Raw genomic sequence first — 23,035 nt, 5'->3', positions numbered from 1 at the left:
ATGGAGGAAAGGGATATTCAAGACATTTTTATCAGGTTTGGAAAAGAAACTAATGATATCGTCGCAACTACTAAAGATGGGAGCGCATCTTGCTTCCAGTCAGTCTTAGCTGCAACACCTTCTCACTGACGATCGAAATCAACAACAGGAAGTGTACAGAGTTGAATTAGAAAGAAGGAAGATAGCGGAATAGTCTAAGCAGAACAAATAAGAAGCCGTAGGAAGAGTTTGACGATGGCTTTGAGAATATCATAAGTGCTGCTCTGCAGGGCAATGTCCATGGGAGAATCCTACCTCTTTCCACAATCGCTTATACCTGATGAAAATATACATTTGTTGTCACTGAACAAGACCCAGCAACCAACCTGTATACCAAATAGACGAAACGTTGAGCTCAAGAAAATACGACGGGAGCTTTGGTCATTGAGAAGACATCTCAATGACGCTAGAGAAGAAGGCACGATTGGACTGAAAATGATTGCAGGAGATCCTCGTAAATAATTGCTAAAGTTAAGATAGCATAACAATTTCTACAGAGAACGCAAAAATAAAGTCATGCAAGAGTACGGACTTTATCGAGAATCCCTACAAATTTGCTTCAATTCACATGGGAGAAGAGCTGTCTGGTGAATTGCAGCGTAGCAGAGTGAAAACACAAGACCTCCTGAAACAAACGAAATCTGCTGCTCGCAGGGAAGATCATCTGAAAGGGTATCAAATGATCCCACATATGTAGCCAACAGTTTGTGTTCTATAAATAGGAGAACCATCCTGAAACAAAATGTGTGAATGCGTAAGGTCTGTTAGCCTTAACCCGGCCAGAGGACCTTGTGGTATCCCTTACAAGACGTGAAAGATGTGCCCAAAGTTACTTAGATGTCTGTGGGGTCTGATGCGGGTAAAATGGAGGAAATGGAGAATCCCTGTTTGTTGGCAGTATGCTGTGGCCTGTAATGATATCAGTTCCGGACAATATTGCTACGGATCGTTGATGGAAAGACATTTTTCTCTGTCTCTGCATTATTAATAACCAAGGACGTAAGAAGTAATAAGTACATCGATACATCAATGCAGAAAGGACGCGTCGGGAATTTTCTGCGTTCATTTTACACACAGGTGCCCTACGTCAGCTCATCAGAGAAGCCAATATTCAAAATGGCAATCTGACAAACAAATCGTTGGATCTTGCCAATGCTTATACTTCGAAAAAGAACAAGCTGATGTAATTGACCCTTAACCATTACCATATGCAAGAGGGTGTACAACAGTCAGTCAGATAGTATTACAGCAACATTCAGAAACGATTAACAGAAGAGAACTGTAAGGAATGAGCTGAAATGGTGGATCGTCACAGAATATATCATCTCTGTTATACTATTTGGGAATGAACCGCATAATCAAACCAGCAGAACGGGTAAAAAGCGGGCCAACATTACGGCAGAAATACGCGTATCCACCAGGTGATTAATGTATGACCTGATATTGCATATTGACACGCATATTAAGCAAGATGGGACGTGATAGCAGTGTATGAGGCTTTGTCATAGGTTGGCATGAAGTTTAATTTAAGTAAGTCAAGGATTATGGTAATAAGAAACTGTCTCGTCACCTCCAAGTTTTTAATGAAAATCCAAGAGAAGCAGATCCCATCCATCCTGGATAATCCTACAGAGTGCCTTGGCAGGTGATACTCGTGCAACGTTGAAAAACATCAACGGCATCAAACGGCCAAGACCCTAGATAGAAAAATATATGCGGATGACTGACATCTCAGGACTTCGCGAGAAACTCAAGGCATTAATGTATCATTATGGAATGCTGTCTAGACTGCTCTGGCAATTGATGTCATACAAGATAGTGACGTCCACTGTGAACAGCTTATACAGGACCATCAGCACGTGTCTGCCCGGATCCAGGACGAAATATGGAGAGTGGAGGAAGAGAGTCGACGATCAAAGATTGTCCAACTGAGAAGCCAGGGAGCATGGACCAGGTGGTATCTAACAGAGAGAAATCTAATGTGGTCAGATATCTGAAATTATGAGCATCTCCGGATTCAGTTTCTGCTGACATCAGTATATAATCTCCAACAAACTTGCACTGATGGATTCTTATTGAGAAATATGTATGTGCTACCTTTGGATAAAGATGTATCCCAGAGCACATCCTTTTAGCATGCTAATCTGCGTTAATACAAAGCAGCTACAGCAGGAGGTATGGCAGGGTCCTCTAGCAGATAGCAGACATCTTGGACTCTAAGGGAGAGAAAGACAAAAGACCAGCAGCAATCACCAGTCCAACCAAGAATTATCATCTTTGTCAAAAAGGAAGAAACAGTAAAAGGTCATAACAGACGAGGGGAATCCTCCGTGAATCAGATAGTTGAGGGATGTGTGTAGATCTCGGGAAGAAATTGGTTTTCCAGAAAAATGTCCAGACATCTTAATGTCCAGATGTAGTGATTTGTTCAGAACGAATCTGGTGGCCAATGAGATCACTGTACCATGGGAGGAGAGGTGGGATGAGACACATGAAAGAAATTTGATAAGTATCAAAGCTTATAGAGCTGATAGAGACATGCAAGAGCAGGGATGGGTGCTTAATTGTTCACACAAATGGTGGTAGTTTCCTGCTCAATTGGTCTGAAAGCTGCTCATTAGGGATAAAAGAGAAAAACCGCAAAGTGCTAGCGTAAGCACTAGACAATACTACTGAAAGAGCGTCCAGCTGAATTATGGATGGCAAGAGCTAAGTGCCTACCACCAATAGGTAGTGACTGATCAACACTGCTACCAGGAGGGTGTTCTGGCATAAGGACGAAACACCCAGTAATATATGGTCTCAGCTAATGATGATGGTTGTGAAGCAAAATATACATTGTATTATAATGCATGCATATCATTTAGATAATCAATGAGGAAAACGAGAGAGCGAGCAGGCGAGAGATGGAGAGGGAGGATTAATGCTCCTTTTATAACATACCACCCTTTCTGCACATTTATAATCACTTTGTTAGTGAAGTCTTTGGTTTAGTGCAACGTCACTTTGACCTACATATTGTGGGCAGATAATAAACATGCCAACATTTTTGAAGGTCGTACATTATATAGCAAATGAAATTTAATTTGGAACCAACGACGTGTTTACAGGTTTAGAACTTTTAAAATAATTTCAAAGAGAAACCTTCATGTGTGACTTTTCAGAAAGGAAAGTATGCTCTACTGTACATAGTTTCTGACTGTTACAATTACAACATGCCAGCAAACGTGTAGTGTCTATTAAATATTCTAGTTATAAGTAACAATTCTTATTTTCGATGGTAAGCATAATTTATATTTCCAACATGTGTTATCTCCCGACAAAACCTAGCGGAAATGGAATACAATTTGTCTACGGAAAGATGTCAGGAACATGTGCAAATACGTAATGCCAAGTTAGAACAGATATGCCTTCCTACATTGGCCTCTTTACCTTTCACCTCCCTTCTAGAGATTAATATTTGCTATTTGGTCTTTTACTTACATGCTCCTCTTATCTTCAGTTGGATCCCCTTACTGGTCCTGCTGGGTGGTTGGACCATTGAAATTTGATCCCCGGGTCGACCGGTCAGGGTCACAACGCAGTGGTAAAACCCGCTATCATAATCCTGCACCTCCGAGAAATAAAGGTTACCGTTGCTTGATATGAACTGGTACGGCTGAAGTTCTGGGCGAATGAAGTTAAATATGTTGTCCTTGTACCATTGATAGGTCAGTGCTAGAAAAAGAGTTTAGCAAAACTATTCACTAATACTTACGATCTCCCCAAATAATGATATATTTATTAAATTAGTTTTTAAAATTTGTAAAGATAGAGAGAGAGAGGAGGGGCAGAGGGAGGGATCGCACGTATATATGGAAGTTTTGCTGAAAATGAAATGGATCAGCAGCCATAAGATAAATATGACATGGCGTCATGGTTGAAGGTAACGCAATAACAAATGATTACTCAACTACTTAAAAAATGAGGTCTCTGAAAACACAGCTAAAACATTAATTTCTTGACGAAAGATTTAACTAAACTTTTTTATTTATTTTAAAAACTAAGTGCAGATTCATCATATTTTAGAAAATGAGAAGATGACTTTATCGCAAGCATAATAGGCACAAAATAGAAACAAACACACGTTATCTTACCTGGTTTTGCAGATGGCGGATTACACTGTAAGTAAGTTCCTTGGTAAAGAGCTGCCTCGACTGGACCCGGAGTATTAGGACTAAACTGATCGAGTCCTGAAATAAGTCATGTCTATTCAGTAGCATGTTTCGCATACGAGCATGCAAAATGTAACAAATAAGCAAATGTGCAATACAAATCCAACATATCATTATAGTGAATTTCAGTCGTATAGTCATGGTAACAGTGTAGAACTATAAACAGTGTACGTCTCCATTATAATAATATATTTTATTACAACAAGGTACACATTTTTTTTGTCTGCAAACTTTTCACACACATTAACACACACACACACACACACACACACACACACACATATATATATATATATATATATATATATATATATATATATATATATATATATATATATGATTTCTTAGTCCTTAATTTTGGCTGCTTGTACACATACAAGTCAGAATTAAGCGGATGTGTTCATATATTTAAAGAGTAGTAGTCAATATGATGTGAGATTTTATTTGATCAAAACATCATTTCAGTCAGGTTTTTATTTCCTTAAAATGCAAAGGTCCATAAAAAAGTTAAAATATAATCAGTTCTGTTTGGTAGTATTCCTGAGGAAAGCGAACACAACCGCTTATTATAAATTTCTTAGGCATAATTCATATATTTGTTTAGCACGTGGCTATCAAAATTTGCAAATTACACATGTTTGTTAACATCTGTTGAAGTCGGTCTAGCATTTCTCGGAATTTGACGCGCTATACCTGACGAAATCGTGGGTGATCAGGAAGATTTACTGAAAAGTACTACCAGCAGGATGTGGAATGGTCTAAAAAGCTTTTCTGCGAACTGACCCCGACTTGAGCTATCACACTTTAGTAAAAACGAGCCTACCCTGTTTTCGTTGCTACAGTCGGGGTACAGTAACGGTGCTCTTTCCCGCGCATGAGCTGGTCAAAACGGGTAGCAACAACGCTTTCAAAACACCAGTCCCATTCTCTTTCGCTCACAGCATGAATAAGTCCCAAGTACGGTCCTTGCGTACGCCCAGGAGTGTGGACATGGCATCACAATTCTCGATGAGATTGTCTCCCACACGATTGTACCTATTAATGTCGTCTAGGTCTTGGGTCAGCTGTACAGCAGTGAAATAAACGACTGTGACTAAAAAGGAACATAGATATCCTCGTTCACAGCGGCAGCACTTGAACAAGAAAGCCTTAGGGCAAGACAAAGCAAGAGTAAGCCGTTTTGCTTACAGGAACGGCCGCCTGCACAGAGAGCACACATTGATCTAAACCTACACATTTAGGTGCCGTGAGGTAGGGTGCCTTTTTTATGACGGCAACTTCCTTTTTGCCCGAACGCAGCTAGAAAAAAGTAACCCGTGTATTTGTGTCGGTTTGCGTTCGCGCTTGTCTCTCCTTAAAAATTAGTAGCAAATCACTATGGACAACGAATGGAACGATAAGTGGGTTGCAAAACTGATAGAAGCAGGCGTACCTAAGAAATTGGACAGCAAAGGAAATAGATGACTACATAGCGGCAGATACTTTTCCGGTAAAAGATCGAGAGTTGACATGCTACCTCCAGTGACCGGCCTTTTACTGAATGTTGGACGTTCTCCCTGAACTAGGATTTTCACGAGCGGAAAAATGCTGTCCCGCCAAATCCTGGTGCAAAGTACCACCAGCGTATATGGGCTGCATACCATTACTCTACACTGCCTGACTGACCACAAGGGGAATGTGCAGAGGACAATACAATCTTCATGCCTTACAATGCCAGTCCTGACAGCCGTTATCTTTGTGGAGGTCTTGACTTATCCAAATTTACACAAGTAAGCATATTATTCTCTGCAATCGCGATCCATCCCAAATTGATCCTGCCTTACAGACGTTTGACGTTAACTTAGACAAATATTATGACTAGAACCTCTCGAATATCCTTCCATGGCACCTTCGCCGTTGCAACTCGAAGCTATACTCTGAAGAAGAACGCCCTATAAGGAGACCTTTGAGACGAACTGATGAAGTGCAGAGACGACAAAATCAGAGCGACGTGTGCAATGGACTGAAAATTGTGCCATGGATTGAGATGCAGCAGCAGGAAGCTTAGACCCCACTCACCTCATATTGCATATTCCAATGACAGCTTCGAATAGGAATATGCCCGATTGCAGAACATTCAAGACGGGCTTTTTATGTGCTTAAAGCAGGCCTTTGAAAAGCGCCGTCTAAGTACCGTCTAACAGTCAATCCAGAGCCATACAAGGATCGGTGAAAGCTTGCCCGCTCAGAAACTTCTCCCTGCAGAAAGTGAGCCCTGGGAAACATGTTTGGGTGATAACGAGGTTTAACTGCAAGCATTTCTTACGCGGTATTACTACTGGCATTCAGGGTAATGTAATCTGCCAATATGAGCCAGGTAGACACAACATACACGTCAGGACTCTACAAAACAGACGAATAGAAAGGTAGAGTATCTTTGTCAGCAGCACCTATGCCCGGGTTAAAAACAAGAGAAAGATTAACACAGACCTCGAGTATGTCTCGGCAGACATACAAAGCAGACATAGTGTTTTTGAACACGCTAAGGCAGCTCAGTCATGGCTACTGGAGTATTCTCAAAGCAGCAGACTCCGCCAAGCCTCTACAAATCTCAAGTAATATAACAGCGGCAATGTTGGAATAACTGAAGCAGAGCGAGACAAACAGCGGGACTGAACTTACTCTTCGCCTCTTCTCGGATCTTCCTGCACACTCTCCGAATCATTCTTAAATGCTGGGTTTAGATTCTTGAGAAAACGACCAGGTAACGGCCCTCACCCAAATCATTGAAACGTATAATTGCATAAGCACCGAGGTATCAGACGTGCGAAATGAAAACCTCGTCGGTGTCACTGAATTGTGTAGTATAATATTTATGTATTATGTATGAACAAAAAAGTATTCTGTTTTTGTTGGCACATACATCGTTACCCGAGGGTAGTTAATGTTTAGTGTTGGCTCTTTCATAACACTAAATTCAATGTAGCCATTAATGCACGCGCTAAGTACCTGCAGTGAGAAACTCAATTATCTTAAGTTCACTGGCTGTTGATTTGCACGACAACTAAGGTAATTATAACATAAAATCGTGTTGTCTTCTCGCAATACAGTTAGTTTTGTCAGAAAGCTGTCCACTGGTTGTTGGCCATTTTGATAATTAGACAGACAAGCTAATTTCAACTAAAAGTTGCATGCGTCAAAGATACGTCAATATCCGGGATTTTATGATTCAGTGATAGTTTTCTTTTCGGGCCAGATTCATGTACTAATGCACTTATTATAAATATAATCTAGTACAGTAGTTTTGATGAAATGATTTAATATGTAACAAATTCGTTTCATATTCGCGCATTCGTAATGTATATTTTGTATTCATACTTAACCGTGTCTCATGTGCTACATGGTTTAGTCATTATAAACACAGCGCTTGCTTGCATCGGAACAACGATATACAGAATGCCTTGTGACCTTTAGCCCTATATTTTATTCTTTCCTGTGACGATCTATTCTGCTTCAACAGTCTCGAACTCTTATCATGCTTCTTCTTCCAATCTCCCGAGAAACTCTAGTCTGCTAAAATAAAATAGCAAAACTAGTTCAGCATGGATGGATACTAACCAACTATTCTTTCTATCCATGTCTTCTATTTGGTTGATGTACAGTAATCGATGCCGGTTGTAACGTTGGTTATTTAAATGTACCTGCATTCATATCTTCAACTGTATAGCCTGCATTTAGATCTGAGGCAAGTGCTTTCCTAGCTCAATGAAAGTATTCATTTTTCATCTTACCTTCGTCTCATCACGTGTTATACTGTCGACATCAATAAATCATAAGTATGTCTAGTCTTTATTCTCATCTAGATGCTTCACTCTCTGGTTATTGGAGACCTTGATGCATCCTTGTTTTTCTAGTTTGCCAAGCTTGATTCTTAGAGCCGCGTGCTTGTCGAATCCAAGGTTCCACTGAGATGTCAGCGGTTAAACTCTGTAATGTTTGGATTAGGGAGACTATTTCAGCCATAAAGTTAGAAATTTTCGATAAACAGCAAAAACATGATATGTGAGGGGCTATAACCATTCTTCTTAGTGGAATCAATGATCATGCACAGCGGAGATGACCGTGTGGCGCATTCAAAGGTGTTACTTCTCATATTGACATTCAGAAGTTAAATTATACTACCATGAACGGTAAACTGGGTTTTCCAAAACACATGGTGCTATTTGCGAAGACACTACAGGATCCATGAGTGGGGTACAGAATTATAGACCTTGAGGCAAGCATGTCTTATCCTGCAAAATTCTGTGTCGTCGCAAATTCCGAAGAGGCATCGTATCAAACGACGGCTGGGCATTCGTCCCTCTTGATATTCGTCTATAGCCCTTGTGTTCTTGGTGTTCACCAATAATTTTTTCAGGTCACTCTGCAATACCCCGTTAATGGCTTATTTGACCCTTATGTTTCTCCGGCTTTATGCATTGTATATTGGGCATTGCGTTCTTATCTACACCAATTAATAATAATGATAAATAATAATAACAATAATAATAATAATAATAATAATAATAATAGTAATAGTAGTAGTAGTAGTAATTTTTATGTTATTATTATTATTATTATTATTATAAAGACCATGCAAAATTGACCCTTATCTCAAAATAAAATCTGACTGCTCCGGTGGCCTAGTGGTTAGAGCGTCCGCCTCGGATGCGGAATATCGTGAGTTCCATCCCAAGCCGAGTCATACCTAAGGTTTATAAAAATCGTTGCTAACAGCTGCCTCGCTTGTCGCTCAGCATCAAGAGGTTAATGCTAGGACTGGTCGGCTTGGTGTCAGCATAACGTGACTGGGTAGGACATCATGCTTCATGTCTGTGGCATGATGCCCCAGTGCTAGACATCACTATAAACTGCCACACTGTAGACATCGTAGCGATATGATTGAAAAATTGTTGAAGCTACGTTAAAAATCCAAATCACACACACACACACACACACACAATAAAACGAGAGAGGTACTCACTTCCGAATGATAATGAAATCGGAACTGATATAAGCGATCCAAAACGGTTTTCCATTTTACATCGATAGGTCCCTGCATCATTGGTTTCTGACGGGTTTTCAACGCTAAATCTCCCATTCGAAAAGGTGTATCGAGTGTCGCTTGCGACACTTAATTCTAGCCAACTGCTTGCTGTCTGCTGGAACCACGTGTACTGAGGCTGGGGGTTACCTCTCCCAATGCATTCCATACCGACCAAAGGTGAATCGCCAATAATGATCATATTTTGAGGCTCGAGAGCAAATTTGGGGCCCATCTCAAGTCTATTGTTCGGTGTAGGCGGCAACCCATAATCTAACAAGAGAAGATAACAATAATAATACTAATTTAACTGATAACTTTAATATCTACACTAGAATATACGGTTACTACCATTAGCTCAAAAAGAAAAAAAAAAGTAAGAGAAAAGACCTTTTTGATCATATGATGTCATTGTAATGACTTACAACAATTCCATTTCACAATGTTGATAATATACTTTATTATATAATTGGTCGTGAGATACTGAAATACCTCAGTGGGAGAAAAACGATATCGCCACAGCAGCTGTTAGAACGGCGTACCACAAAATCTTTTGTACAGCGGTATTGCAAAATATGCTGTGATATGTAATTTGATATTCTAAGACAGGTGCCTGATATTATTTGAAAGAAAAATTCCGTTCAGTCTGTCAATAGCTGGAAAAAATAGATCGTTCTAATTTAGAGCAAAATAATACCACGTTATATGTATGGTATTATTTGCAGGAAAATAATATTTTTTGAAAGAAAAAGAAAAGTAAAACATATCAGCTCAAAATAAGATCGTCTCCTCCTCCAGAAAATTAAATGGACATTGCCATATAGAAGATGAATTTGTTATGTATATGTCAATTGTAGTATAAGTTGCAATTTAAAAAACTGTAACTAAAGCGAAAATGATTGCGCTAGCACTATAAATGGCGTCCTGTAAAAGAGATTATGCTAAAATTAAGCAAGATGCTGCTAAAATTGGCAAATGCCGACACTGAAGCCTACAAGTCACTATATAATAGTCAAATTACTAGCTGCACTTCTGATATGATATTCAGGGAAACTTTGAGTAGGATCACAACACCCGAGTAAGATATGTATCAGAGAGGGGTCAGTAAATATAAGGCTTGCTCAACATATATGAAAATGTCTATTGGAACTAGCGAAATTACGTAAAATTCAAAAACAGATAGCAACTCCTTTTTTGAAAATCTTAGGATGATTTTCGATTTTACAAAGGAATGCATACCATTAACAAATTAGAATACGCTATTAAAAAATTGCAAAAAGAAAACGAAACCTGACATTTATTTTCATTTTTATTCAGCAATATTTCCAATGATTTAATTTGGACATGAACCGAGCATCTTTCACAAATCCCATTCAACCACTATGTTGGCATACGTGACACGGGTAAAAAATGTGATGAAAGTATCATTAATCTAATTACATTTGTTATATGTAAAATTAATTTATGACAAATACAAGTGTTTTGTAAAAAAAGAATAATTTATTGAATAAATTCTGCCATGTAAAACGAATTCTTGTTATTAATAACATTAAATTCACATGATGGTTACTCAGGAACTTCCTTACATTCATTACCGACTGAAACTACCAATATATCGTTGCAGTTTAAATATACCGTGGTACGTACCAACGGAAAAAGTTACTGCGGTAACCCATTACACTGATAATACCTCACCTCTCCATGGAGATACCACTTTTATTGCCAAGATAGCAGTATCATTTTTGGAATTACCTTTTCTCATTTAGAAATGTTAGGTATATTTATTTTTTAATGTGTGTTGGTTTTTTCTACACGATTATATGTCGTTTAGATCTATATTGTGTGATTGACCTTGGTCCGTATCTAAACTTAGGGCCTACCCGACTATGGTCTGACTCTTGTTATTCTATAAACAACATATTACAAGGTTGATATTTCTCACTGATTTTAGATTATATATTTCCCACTGATTTTAGATTATATATTTCTCAATGATTTTAGGTTATATATTTCTGACTGATTTTAGATTATATATTAAGAATTGTATTAATTATAGGTAAACATATTTACAGATGTTGAGTTCAAGGTCTCCAGGAGGAAACAAAATGCTTTATATGCAAGTTGTTTACGAATTTGATGGGGGAAAATGACCTTCATCCTGGCTGTGTTATTTTGCCTTAGATTTTATATAAATAGTGTTTGCTTCATAACTTTTCTCATTCCTATCTTAACATCCAAAGCTGAACGAGTCTTATTGTTTTGATTTAATTATTTAAATTATAGACTCAATTACAAAGTGCTCATCAATATTTTCAGACGAATTCAATATTTTGGGATTATTGTGAATCAATTTAATCACATTTTGGATGATATCATTATGATACATCAATTCTGTTGGCACATTAGCACATTCAAGGTCACTGGCACATCATCACATTCAAAACTGGAATTCATTCTGAACACCACTGGAATAAATGCATTCGGAATTATACTTATTTGGATTTGTGGTAGAACTTTCGGAACTTTTTTGGGATTTGATTAACAATGCTGTAAGTTATTTGTAAATTTTCACTTTGCATTCTAGCGAAATAAATTATTTGTTGAATTTCACAAAACTTGTTGGATTTTACTCGTTACTATTGCTTAGTTTAAAACCATAGAGTCGTAACGGGGATTGTATGTATGTTAATCAAAACCGTATTCCCATGTTTAGTTCTTACTTCAATAGTAATCTCAGATCTAAAAATTGGTCAGTTGTAGACCCTCCATACTGTACATTTATGCAATCAATGAGGTATCCCACATAAATGACTAAAAATTTACTCCAAGAAGCAAATTGTAGACTTCAAATATTACCATCTTTATAATTAGTTTTCTAAACGAATTATGGAAACTGTCAGTGACAGAACTTGTATGATCTGTTTATACGTGTCACCCATTCAGTATTGTATATTTGTAATACTCTAGGACAAACGGTACCCATAGTTTTAGGGAACAAAAACTCATGATTAAGTATAGTACTATAATGTTAATGTAACAATCCGAATCTCATATAAGTGGTTTTTGTAAACGATGGAGAAATCGGGCGCTGATCGCAAACTGAAATTTAGTGACAGTCGAAAATTGGATACAGGGTCTGCTACTGCGGTAGGCTGCAGGTTTGCCGAGGCTACTCAAAAATTTACGTTTGAATTTAGAAATAATGGAAATAAGGAACGAAAATCCTTAACAGTAAACTCACAATCGTTAAAATATTTTGTTTAAAGATGCTACTCTCCCAAGTCTTCAAGATACATCCACCTTCATATGTTTCCAGTTACTCCACCACAAAAGCATCGATCCACGTTTGAACTGTGTTAGCGTGATGTATACAAATTATATTTGCCTAGCTCATATAAAGGTTTCGTCCTGAATTAGTCAAGGAATATACGATCATCAAACACAAAGAATGATACGCCTACTCATTAATAAAACTATTCCTTATTATAATCGGCGTTATCCGTTTGCAAGAAAAACCCCTGAAAAGTGAATGACATCAAGCTAATATGTAAGTAGTGAATGGGGCTACTATAGGGACAATAGGACTTACCATTAAAAACACCCCTGGGTCACTATAGGGACTATGTAAATTTAACATGGGGAAAATTGCTGGGTCACTATAGGGACCAGGGAATTTAACATGGGAACAGATTTTGGGCTTGTCTAGAGACAAGGGGAATTTAACATGGGAGAAAAAAACTACTTTAGGGACAAGGGGAATTGAACATGGGAGAAAAAAATAGCAATTCTAGGGACAAGAGGAATTTAACATGGGATTTTTTTAAAATATTTTTTTAAAAATAAAAAAAATAAAAAAGGGGTAGGCAATTGAAAGTCTATCTCTCTTCGAGAGATTGGAGTGGCCCTGAAAAGGGCCTTTAGTTTTATATATGCCCTTAACATAAAGGGCATCTGTGACTTCTTCTTGTCCTTAGGCTTCTTCTAATGGTAGGACCATACACTAACACTCTTTTGAGGCATCCTTGCCTCTCCACATAAATCCTACGTATCCACAGGCTGGTGGCGGTCCTATGGACAACTGTCCATTTGTATCGGACATACATCGATATGTCCGTCCTGAACATCATTGTTGACACAAGAGTGGAAGATTCAACGTCGGTCCACATGCTGAGGCGCCGAGAACAGGTGAATCAATGCAGTGAACTGCGCTTATTTATAGGCAGAGGAAGGATTGAAACGGATTGAGTTCATTGACCAATCCAAACACGCGTTACAAAATTCAGTCAGCCCACGTCCAATCAGAAGAGAGCAGTCTGTGACGTCACGTGGTCTATATAGATTCGCTAGCGCCTGTGTGCAGTCAATTCATGTGACAGTTTTTTCAACATGACGGAAACTCAGAAAACGATAAATTGGGGTGCCCCAGCAGTGCAGACCACCCAAGGGAACCCGGACTTACTTTCAGAAGAGGTGAATTGGGATTTTGTGGATTTTCTTACCTCGCAAGAATTTGTTCCGGAACCTTCGTCACCTTCTTCATTACCGCACGTGGAGAATTTTAGACAGGGACAGAAAGAAGAATTGGAGAAATTTATACAAAAGCAAAAGGAAGCGGAACAAGCTTTTCTTCTACAGCAAGAAGAAGAGGTAAGAAAAAAACAACAACAAGAAGAAGCAGCAGCAAAGAAAAAAGGGTGTGAAAATCAAACGGTCACGGTACTGTTAGACATTTTAGCGGAGTTAAGAAGTCTGAAACAAATGTATCAGACTTCTTTATTACGACCGAAGAGAATACGACCTTCCCGAGCTAAACACTCCAACCCTGTGACTAAGCCTACCGTGCCACCCTTAGTGATTTCAACCAAATCATCATCATCAACAGTACGCAGTCCAGAAGTAGGCCTTGGCCGTGGCAAAGGCTTAAGGCAGTTAAAGTTGATTGCTTAAACTCACCCCTACACCAAGAAAAAGGCCCTTTCAGGGCCACCCACGTCTCTCGAAAAGAGATAGACTTTCAATTGCCAATAACTCAAAAAAACATTTTACCCCTATAGTACGTGTGTATGAATGTGTGAGTGTACGTTCTTATTTTAAAATCAAAACCCAAAGACACTTACCTTTTTATACCTAATTTATTCTTTTATAAATATTTACAATCCAATTATTAATTCACAACAGAGCACTTTAAAATGTTCATAGACTTCTTCTGTCTCATTGTTTAGTATCTCTGTTTTTTGAATTTCTTCACCGTTACAGTCTTTTCCTCCTCTTCCTCCTTACTTTCTTCCCTTCTTCTTTTCTTCTCCTGTTTCTTTTTCTTCACCTGTCTGCTTTCTTCCTCCTCTTCTTCTTCCTCTTCTTCCTCTGAAGAATCACTCTCTTCTTCTGACTCCTCTTGTCCTTTTTCTTGACAATAATAACAGGTATCTTGACTTTTGTCTATTCTAACCCCTTTTTTTCTTTTTTGACGGTCTGGACACTCTGAAGACCAATGCTATTTCTTCTGACAGATATAGCAAGTACATTGACTTTTATCTCGCAAGGAAGGAGAGTAGTCTGTCGGCTGGTCTGAAGAGAATTTTCTAATGACCCCTCGCAAAGCTCTGATGAAACGTTCGATTTGTGTAGTCTCTTCCATCGTTATGCTCGGTTTGAGAGTGAAATGAATAGTGAAAGGACAAGACACACACCCTTTTATATACGCTGGTCTGCCATGGCTATAAATTAGTCCATGGTGTTTAAACTTTAGTCATTTGACGTTTTGCTATCAAGATGAAACGATCCAATTCATTCAAGAAGAAAGAAGAAGAAAGTAAGAGGCAGAAACGTGATCTATCGCTTCGTACCAGGGCTGAAGTCTTAGCACAAATTCATGCCAGTGATTTTGAAGAGGACATGAGTGAACCAGAATCCGAACCCTCTAAACAAAGTTCACCGCCCTTAGTCAACCCTGAAAAGTACTATGACATTCGAGAGACGGAAAAGCGTCCCTCTAGAAAATTTAGAACCACGGCTTACAAATACACGGTGAAGTTTAAAGATTTCAAGTCCGAAGTACCGTTAGAGAAAGCAGAAGGGTTCATCACCGAAATGTGGGATTCTTTGCTTGCCACACTCAAGCGACAATGTCAACCCAAAGAAGACGATCGCTTGAGACTTTCCATACAACACGACGGTTTGAAATCCCCTGTTTGGATCGAGCTTAGCAGCTCTGCAGAATTGACCGCTACCAAAGTCATGGACAAGATTCAAAACCTGCAACAATCCAATGACCAGTTTGACATCACCGATGGAAAAGCCACACTGGACATGACCCACGTCTCTCCTCCTCAAGGGACTGGCCGCAAAAAGGTCTTATTGTTGAACGACCTTCGCAACACCAAAAAGAGCCTCGTCCGAATTAACAACCCTCAGGACCAGATGTGTTTAGCCCATGCCATTGTGGTGGGACGAACCTATATCGACAAAAACGACACCGCAGAATGGAAAAGAGCCTGGGAGAACATTCGAAATTCGGACCGAGCCAAACAACTAATTGAAGCAGAACTCCTGTTGCAACAAGCCGGCCTGTCCAAAGACAAACCCTGTGGCATTCCTAAAATGCAAAAATTGCAAGATATCCTAGCTCCACGCTACACCTTGAAAGTGTACCCTCAAGAAGTACGCGGGCCTCTGTTGTTTCGAGGCCAAGATTTTAAGGATGGAAAATACATTCACCTCTATCATCACGATCAACATTTTGATACCATTACCAGTATCACTGGATTCCTGGGATATGTTTATTATTGTGAGAAATGTGACCGTGGTTATAATAATCGAGAGCAACACAAGCATTGTGGATCGAAATGCTCAGGATGTTTGGCCTCTCAACCCTGTCTGAGCGAATGACAAGAACCAGTGCGTTGTTCAACTTGTCTGCGCACGTTTGTCAGACCTGCCTGTTACCAACAACATTTGAAGACACAAGGTTCACAGAAGAAATGTGCTTGTCAACTCCTGAGATTGTGCCCTACGTGTGGACAAGGCATACGTACCAATAGTACCAAGGCACACGTATGTTCAGGAAAGAAAAAATGTCACATTTGTCACCACATCGTCGACTTGGAACACCAATGCTACGTGCAAAAATACCAATCCCGACCAGAGAAAGAGGATGGACACAAGAAGAAAGGCAATTTCATCTTTTTCGATTTCGAATGCATGCAAGAGACCGGCATTCACATTCCTAATTTCTGCGTGGCTCATCGAGCGTGCGAAAAGTGCATTCAAGAACCTATTTTCAGTCATTGCCCTCACTGCAGTAAGATTCCTGGAGGGCATGAAAAAATCTTTCGAGGACCGAACACGCTAGCCGATTTCGCACAATGGGTCTTAGACCCCATCGACAAGACATGGAGCAAAGAGGACATCGAACGTTACGGAGATTGTCATCGCCAGGACACAGTGATGACTCACAGTTTCTCCGGTTACGATGGACAGTTTCTTTTGAGATACTATACGGAACATGGCACCGAACGTCCTAAAGTGACTTTGAACGGAGCCAAAATCATTTTCATGCAAGTGGGACAAGTACAGTTTAAAGATTCGATGAGCTATTTGGCCATGCCTTTGAGTCGAATGCCTAAAACGTTTGGAATGACAGAAATGGCTAAAGGGCACTTTCCACACTTTTTCAATACGGAAGCCAATCAACACGCCGTTCTACCTAATTTGCCTGAGGCTCACTATTACGACCCTGACAACATGCGTACCGAACAACGAGACGCTTTCTACGCTTGGTACCAGGCTCACGCCTCGGACCCTTTCGACTTTCAGGAAGAAATGCTAAAGTATTGTCGTTCCGACGTGGACATTTTACGTCGATGCTGTGGAAAATTTCGAGAACTGTTCATGGAACACGGAGGGTTCGATCCTTTGAAAGAAGCTTGCACCATTGCCAAAGCGTGTTCCTTAGTGTACCGGCAAAGATTCATGCCTGAAAACACCGTGGCTGTCATCAGTCCTCAAACGACCAACTATGTCAAACGTCAATACTCGGTCAAAGCCCTACGTTGGTTACATTACTTGTGCGACAAGGAAGACAAGTGGATTCAGCAAGCCCGCAACGGAGGGGGCGAAAAGACCATCGGAACGCATTCGGTCGATGGCTGGGACTTAGAAAACCCCAAGATCGTGTACGAGTTTAACGGTTGCTTATTTCACGGATGCCCCGTCTGTTACCCTGATCGTGGCACTAAAAATCAGTTTTTCCAACGAACCATGGAAGACTTGTACCAGGATACTTGTCAGCGACGCCTAAAGTTAGAACAGGAAGGATACCAAGTGGTGGAAATGTTGGAACACGAGTACGATCACCATTTGAAAACCGATCCCGAGTTTAAACGCCTCGTGGAAAGTTACCAGTTCATGGACCCCCTGAACCAGAGGGATAGTTTTTACGGAGGAAGGACCAATGCCACCTGTTTGCTGTACCAAGCCGACGAAGAGAAAGGAGAAGAAATCAAATACTTGGACGTGTGTTCGCTGTATCCCTACGTGTGCAAATATTGTCGCTTTCCTGCAGGGCACCCGCAATTGTTCACCGAACACATCGACCTGAAAAACATTCGACAATACGAAGGTTTGATCAAGTGCAAAGTTTTGCCTCCCACGGACTTGTACCATCCCGTGTTACCTCACCATTGTCAAGGCAAACTGATGTTTCCTTTGTGCCGTACTTGTGCCGAAACGTGCAACCAAGACCAACCTTGTCAGCACACCCAGGAAGAACGGGCCTTGACGGGAACCTGGGTCAGCGTAGAATTCTTCAAAGCTTTGGACATGGGATACCAACTGTTAGAAGTGTACGAAATTTGTCACTTTCCCATGACACAACAATACCACAAGGGTGACCCCACGCAGAAAGGCATTTTCGCAGACTACGTGGATGCCTTTTTGAAACTGAAGCAAGAAGCCAGTGGCTATCCGTCCTGGTGTCACACTCCCGAAGACCAAATACAATTCAAAGAGAAATACTGGGCACAAGAAGGCATCACTTTAGATCACATCGAGAAAAACGAAGGCAGGCGATCGTTTGCCAAAGTGATGTTAAATTGCTTGTGGGGTAAAATGGCACAACGACCGTGTTTACCCAAGACGGAATATTTGATAGAACCTTCCCGCTACTTCCAGATGATTCACGACAAAACCATTCATCAAACACGTGGACGTCGTTCGCGAGAATTTTATCTTGGTTAATTACGAAGAAGATCTGGACTTTGTACAAGACTACCCCTTTGTAAATGTAATCATTGCGGCTTACGTGACAGCTCATGCTCGCTTAAAACTGTACGAAGCTTTAGAACTGTTAGGGGAACGTGTCCTGTACTTTGACACGGACAGTTGCATTTACATCGATCACCCGAGTCAGCAGCACCCTGACATCGAAGGAGACCGTTTAGGAGCCTGGACAGACGAGCATCCCGACGACAAGATTCTAAGTTTCGTCAGTGGCGGTCCAAAAAATTACGGCTACGAATACCGGGACAAACAAGGGGAAGTGCACACGACGTGTAAAGTGAAAGGATTGACTCTGAATTATCGTAAGAAAGAAGCCTTGCAGTCTAGAGAAGATGAACACTTTAAAGTGATCACCTATCCACCCAACAAGATTGTACGTTTACCCACTCACCACATCGTCAGTCGACCCTTGCAAAAAGTCTATCAAATCGTGTACCAGAAGCGAGTGCGACTTCCCAATCATTTCACCTTACCGTATGGACACGTCGGTATTGGTCTGTATATAAAAAGAAACCCTAGGCAAGATCGATAGTTCATTGTGACTACCAAGACCAAGCGAACAAGATGAATACTTTCAGAGAAACACAAAACAAGTTCAGACAGGCACAATTCAAGTTTGGGGCTTCTGAAGTGGAATGCGATTGTGAGCCTTGCGATGGGAACGATGCTGTACGCTGTGACCTTAGCGATGCCGTAAAGCATTATGGGAACTTTATTCTCACTGCCCCTATCATGGAAAGTGATGCTGTGCGTGTCAAACCTGAGGGATGCGAAAGCGATGCCACTCGTCCTCTTGGACACTTTACTGGGTTTCATTTTAAAGGTGAATGTCTACCTTCACGTCTACCTCCCTACGGATGTCATCCAGCCCTGAGCAAACTCCTGTCCATGTCACCCAACCCTCATAGAAACGAACCTGTGAAAGACGAATATTCGTTCCCTGTGCGTTTGTCGGAATACTGCGACTTTGAAAATCGTCTTCAATCGTTCAAAGGAAAATGGCCTAAGTATCTGGGAGGACCGACCCCCGAAGAATTAGCCAGAGCCGGATTTTACTACTTGGGTGAAGGGGATAAAGTCAAGTGCTTCAGTTGCGGTGTGTCACTTCACCACTGGAAACCACAAGATTCGGCCTACATAGAACATGCTCGATGGTCACCGAATTGTCATTACTTACCCTTAGTGGGACCGAGACATTGAAGTAACTTACCATGTCGTTGACGAAGAAGAAACCAGATTGGTTAGGAGTCAAATGTTGGACATCACCGAGACCAGTATTTAAACTTCATTTCAAAAACGATATTGAATCATTGCCTAAAGAACTGCAAAAGAAGATTTACAAGGAAGTTTGGCAAGGGTTTGCCAGAGTGAAATCTCAATGGGTAACTGTAGAACTTTTGTGCCGAGAAATTCACAAGAGGAAAGTGAAAAAAGTCAACCAGTGTGTTAGATTTCTCTGGGTCAAGTGTACATTCATCCTATTATATCACTCAAGACCGTTCACATCAAAAGAGTTCAGTGAGATTCTTGGACGTTACCCTGAATGGCAGTGGTCAGAAATTACTCACTATGTGGATTACTTTTGCTCTAGGAGAAAATTGTGAATTGTACGGACTGACCTATTCATGGATACTTTACAAAAGAACATTCGTGCTTTCCCTGTGGAGTTGAGAGAACGCATTTACCGAGAGCTGGTCAAAATACAAGTCTAACGTAAAGAACAGTTGCATCCGTTACGTCCTTGGCATCCGTCCGTCTACGGGAGACGATGGCAAAGCTCCAAAGTACGCTTTTGCTTATCCTTCTTTTTAGCTCTCTTTTCAGCTTGCTTTATTCTTCTCTTTTCCTCTGCGTTTTGAACTCCCTGCCTGACAGCTAGACGCCAGCTGGAACGGTTGTTTGCACAGCTCTCTCAGTCGGTGACATTGATGTTTGCTGTCTTCATATCCTTCTTGCAAACATCTTTGTAGCGCAGATGTGGTCGTCCAGTTGGTCGTGCACCTTCTGCTAACTCCCCATATAACAGGTCCTTGGGAATGCGACCTGGGTCCATTCTCTTGACATTGCCGAGCCAGCGAAGGCGCCTCTCGCTGAGTATGGAGAACATGCTGTTCATGTTGGCGCGTTCTAGAACCTCTGTGTTGGGTACTTTGTCCTGCCACTGGATGTGCAGAATGCGCCGCAGACATCTCATGTGGAAGCTGTTGAGGTTCCTCTCGTGTCTTGCATAGGTGGTCCATATTTCGCTGCTGTAGAGAAGTGAGCTGAGCACGCACGCTTGGTAGACACGCAGTTTGGTCTTCTCTGTGAGGTTGGGGTTGTTCCAGACCCTCTGGTTAAGTCTGGCCATCACTGCTGCTGCCTTGGCAATCCTGCCTCCCACCTCAGAATCAATGGAGAGTGAGCTGGAGATGTTAGACCCGAGGAAGTTGAAGTTCTCGACAACTTCCAAATTGTACCCATCGATGGAGACAGAGGGAGGGGAGTCTGTGTCCTGTGCCATGACATTTGTTTTCTTCAAACTGATGGTCAGTCCAAATTCCTCACATGCATGGGAGAGGCAGCATACCAGCTGCTGAAGTCCATCTTCCGTGTGTGATGTCAAGGCTGCATCGTCGGCAAAGAGCAATTCACGAATGAGTACCTCTGTGACTTTAGTCTTAGCACGGAGACGGGCGATGTTGAACAGCTTGCCGTCAGCCCTGGTATGGATGTACACTCCCTTGCTGCAGTCCTTGAATGCGTACTGGAGAAGCATGGAGAAGAAGATGGCAAAGAGCGTCGGTGCAAGGACACAGCCTTGTTTGACTCCGCTAATGACTGGGAATGCTTCAGATGTTGCGCTATTGAAGCACACTGTGCTGTGCATGTTCTCGTGGAGCGACATAATGACAGCAAGCAGACGTGGGGGGGGGGGGGGGCAGCCGATCTTCTGCAGGAGTCTGAAGAGTCCTCTCCGACTAACCATGTCAAACGCCTTCGTCAGGTCTATGAAGGTAATGTAGAGGGGCATCCGCTGCTCGTGACACTTCTCCTGCAGCTGACGTAGTGAGAAGAGCATGTCTACAGTTGACCTGCCGGCTCGAAATCCACACTGGGACTCTGGGTAGACGCGAGAGGCTAGGATCTGCAAGCGCGCCAAGGCAACACGGGCGAAGGCCTTTCCGACGATGCTGAGGAGGGAGATGCCCCGATAGTTGTTGCAGTCGCTACGGTCTCCTTTGTTTTTGTATAAAGTGACAATGTTGGCGTCACGCATGTCCTGTGGGATGTATCCCTGTTCCCAGCGAAGGCAGAGGAGTGTGTGTAGGGGCTGAAGCAGTGCTGATTTTCCGCTCTTGAGGACTTCAGGCGGAATGCCGTCGCTTCCAGGAACCTTCCCACAGGCAAGGCAATCGATGGCTTTTCCGAGCTCTTCCAGGGTGGGCTGTGTGTCTAGCTCCTCCATGACAGGTGGGTCTGGAATGGCGTCCAGGGCAGTTCCAGTGACATTGTTTTGGGTTGCATATAGCTCGAGATAGTGCTCAACCCATCGCTGCAGTTGTTTCTCCTGGTCTGTGATGACTTGGACTTGAGGGGGGCGGTCTTGTAGCTGGGGGGGGGGGGCCTGTCGTCTTTTTGATACCCTCATATATTCCTCTTGTATCCCCGGTGTCAGCAGCTGTCTGTATACTGTTGCAAAGGTTCAGCCAGTAGGTGTTGGCATAGCGGCGGGCGGTCTTCTGGGCGTTATTCCTTGCAATCCTGAGGGCTTGTAGTGTTCTGGGGCTAGGTGCAGCCTTCTATGCCAGGAGGGCTTTCCTCTTTGCCTCAGTCACGGGCTCCATCTCCTCCCAGTTTGCCTCATACCAGTCGACATTCTTTCGCTCCCTCTTCTCGTAAGCTGTGATGGCTGAATTGTACACAGAGTCACGGATATGGGACCACTTGGAATCAATGGTGTCATCTGGTGTTACTTTGGTGAGGGCTTCCTTCAGTTTGCTGATGAACTGCTGTGTTTTCTCTGGGTTGCTTGCACAGCAGGTGTTGATACGTGGGTGACCCCTCTTCTTGGTGTGGTGCAGCTTCTTGGGTAATATTCGCACCTTGCTGGCCACGAAGGAATGGTCCGTGTCACAATCGGCACTGTGGTAGCTGCGGATAAGGAGGACACTGGCCAGTTCTGCACGCCTGGTGATTACGAGGTCTAGCTGGTGCCAGTGGCGTGAACGTGGGTGTCTCCACGACACCTGGTGGATCTCCTTGCATTTGAAGAAAGTGTTGGTCACACATAGGCTGTGGGAGCAGCACATCTCCAGCAGTCGCTGACCATTCTCGTTGATCTTGCCCCTTCCGTAAAAGCCGAGACAGGTGGACCAGGCCTCATGGTCAGCTCCCACTCTAGCATTGAAGTCTCCTAGTAAGTAAAGGCTTTCATTGTTGGGGATACTGGATATTGCCT

The 23,035-nt window shown here is 41.7% G+C and overlaps 1 protein-coding gene across 1 annotated transcript in view; it reads right to left on the bottom strand.

Annotated features, from left to right (window-relative positions):
• LOC149780080 (contactin-like) overlaps positions 1-23,035 on the bottom strand; it is a 302,136-nt gene that overhangs the window by 76,495 nt on the left and 202,606 nt on the right. Inside the window, exons 7-9 of the mRNA XM_089936841.1 lie at positions 9,256-9,588; positions 4,176-4,271; positions 3,523-3,756 (exon numbers count right to left, since the gene is read on the bottom strand). Of these exons, the coding sequence (XP_089792967.1) occupies positions 3,523-3,756; positions 4,176-4,271; positions 9,256-9,588 (663 nt within the window). The remainder of the gene's footprint in view (positions 1-3,522; positions 3,757-4,175; positions 4,272-9,255; positions 9,589-23,035) is intronic.

This window comes from Sinohyriopsis cumingii, chromosome 16 (genome assembly GCF_028554795.1).
Source record: "Sinohyriopsis cumingii isolate HCF-2022 chromosome 16, ASM2855479v2, whole genome shotgun sequence".
Classification (NCBI taxonomy): Eukaryota; Metazoa; Mollusca; class Bivalvia; order Unionida; family Unionidae; genus Sinohyriopsis; species Sinohyriopsis cumingii.
This window is presented reverse-complemented; position numbering and strand designations above follow the sequence as displayed.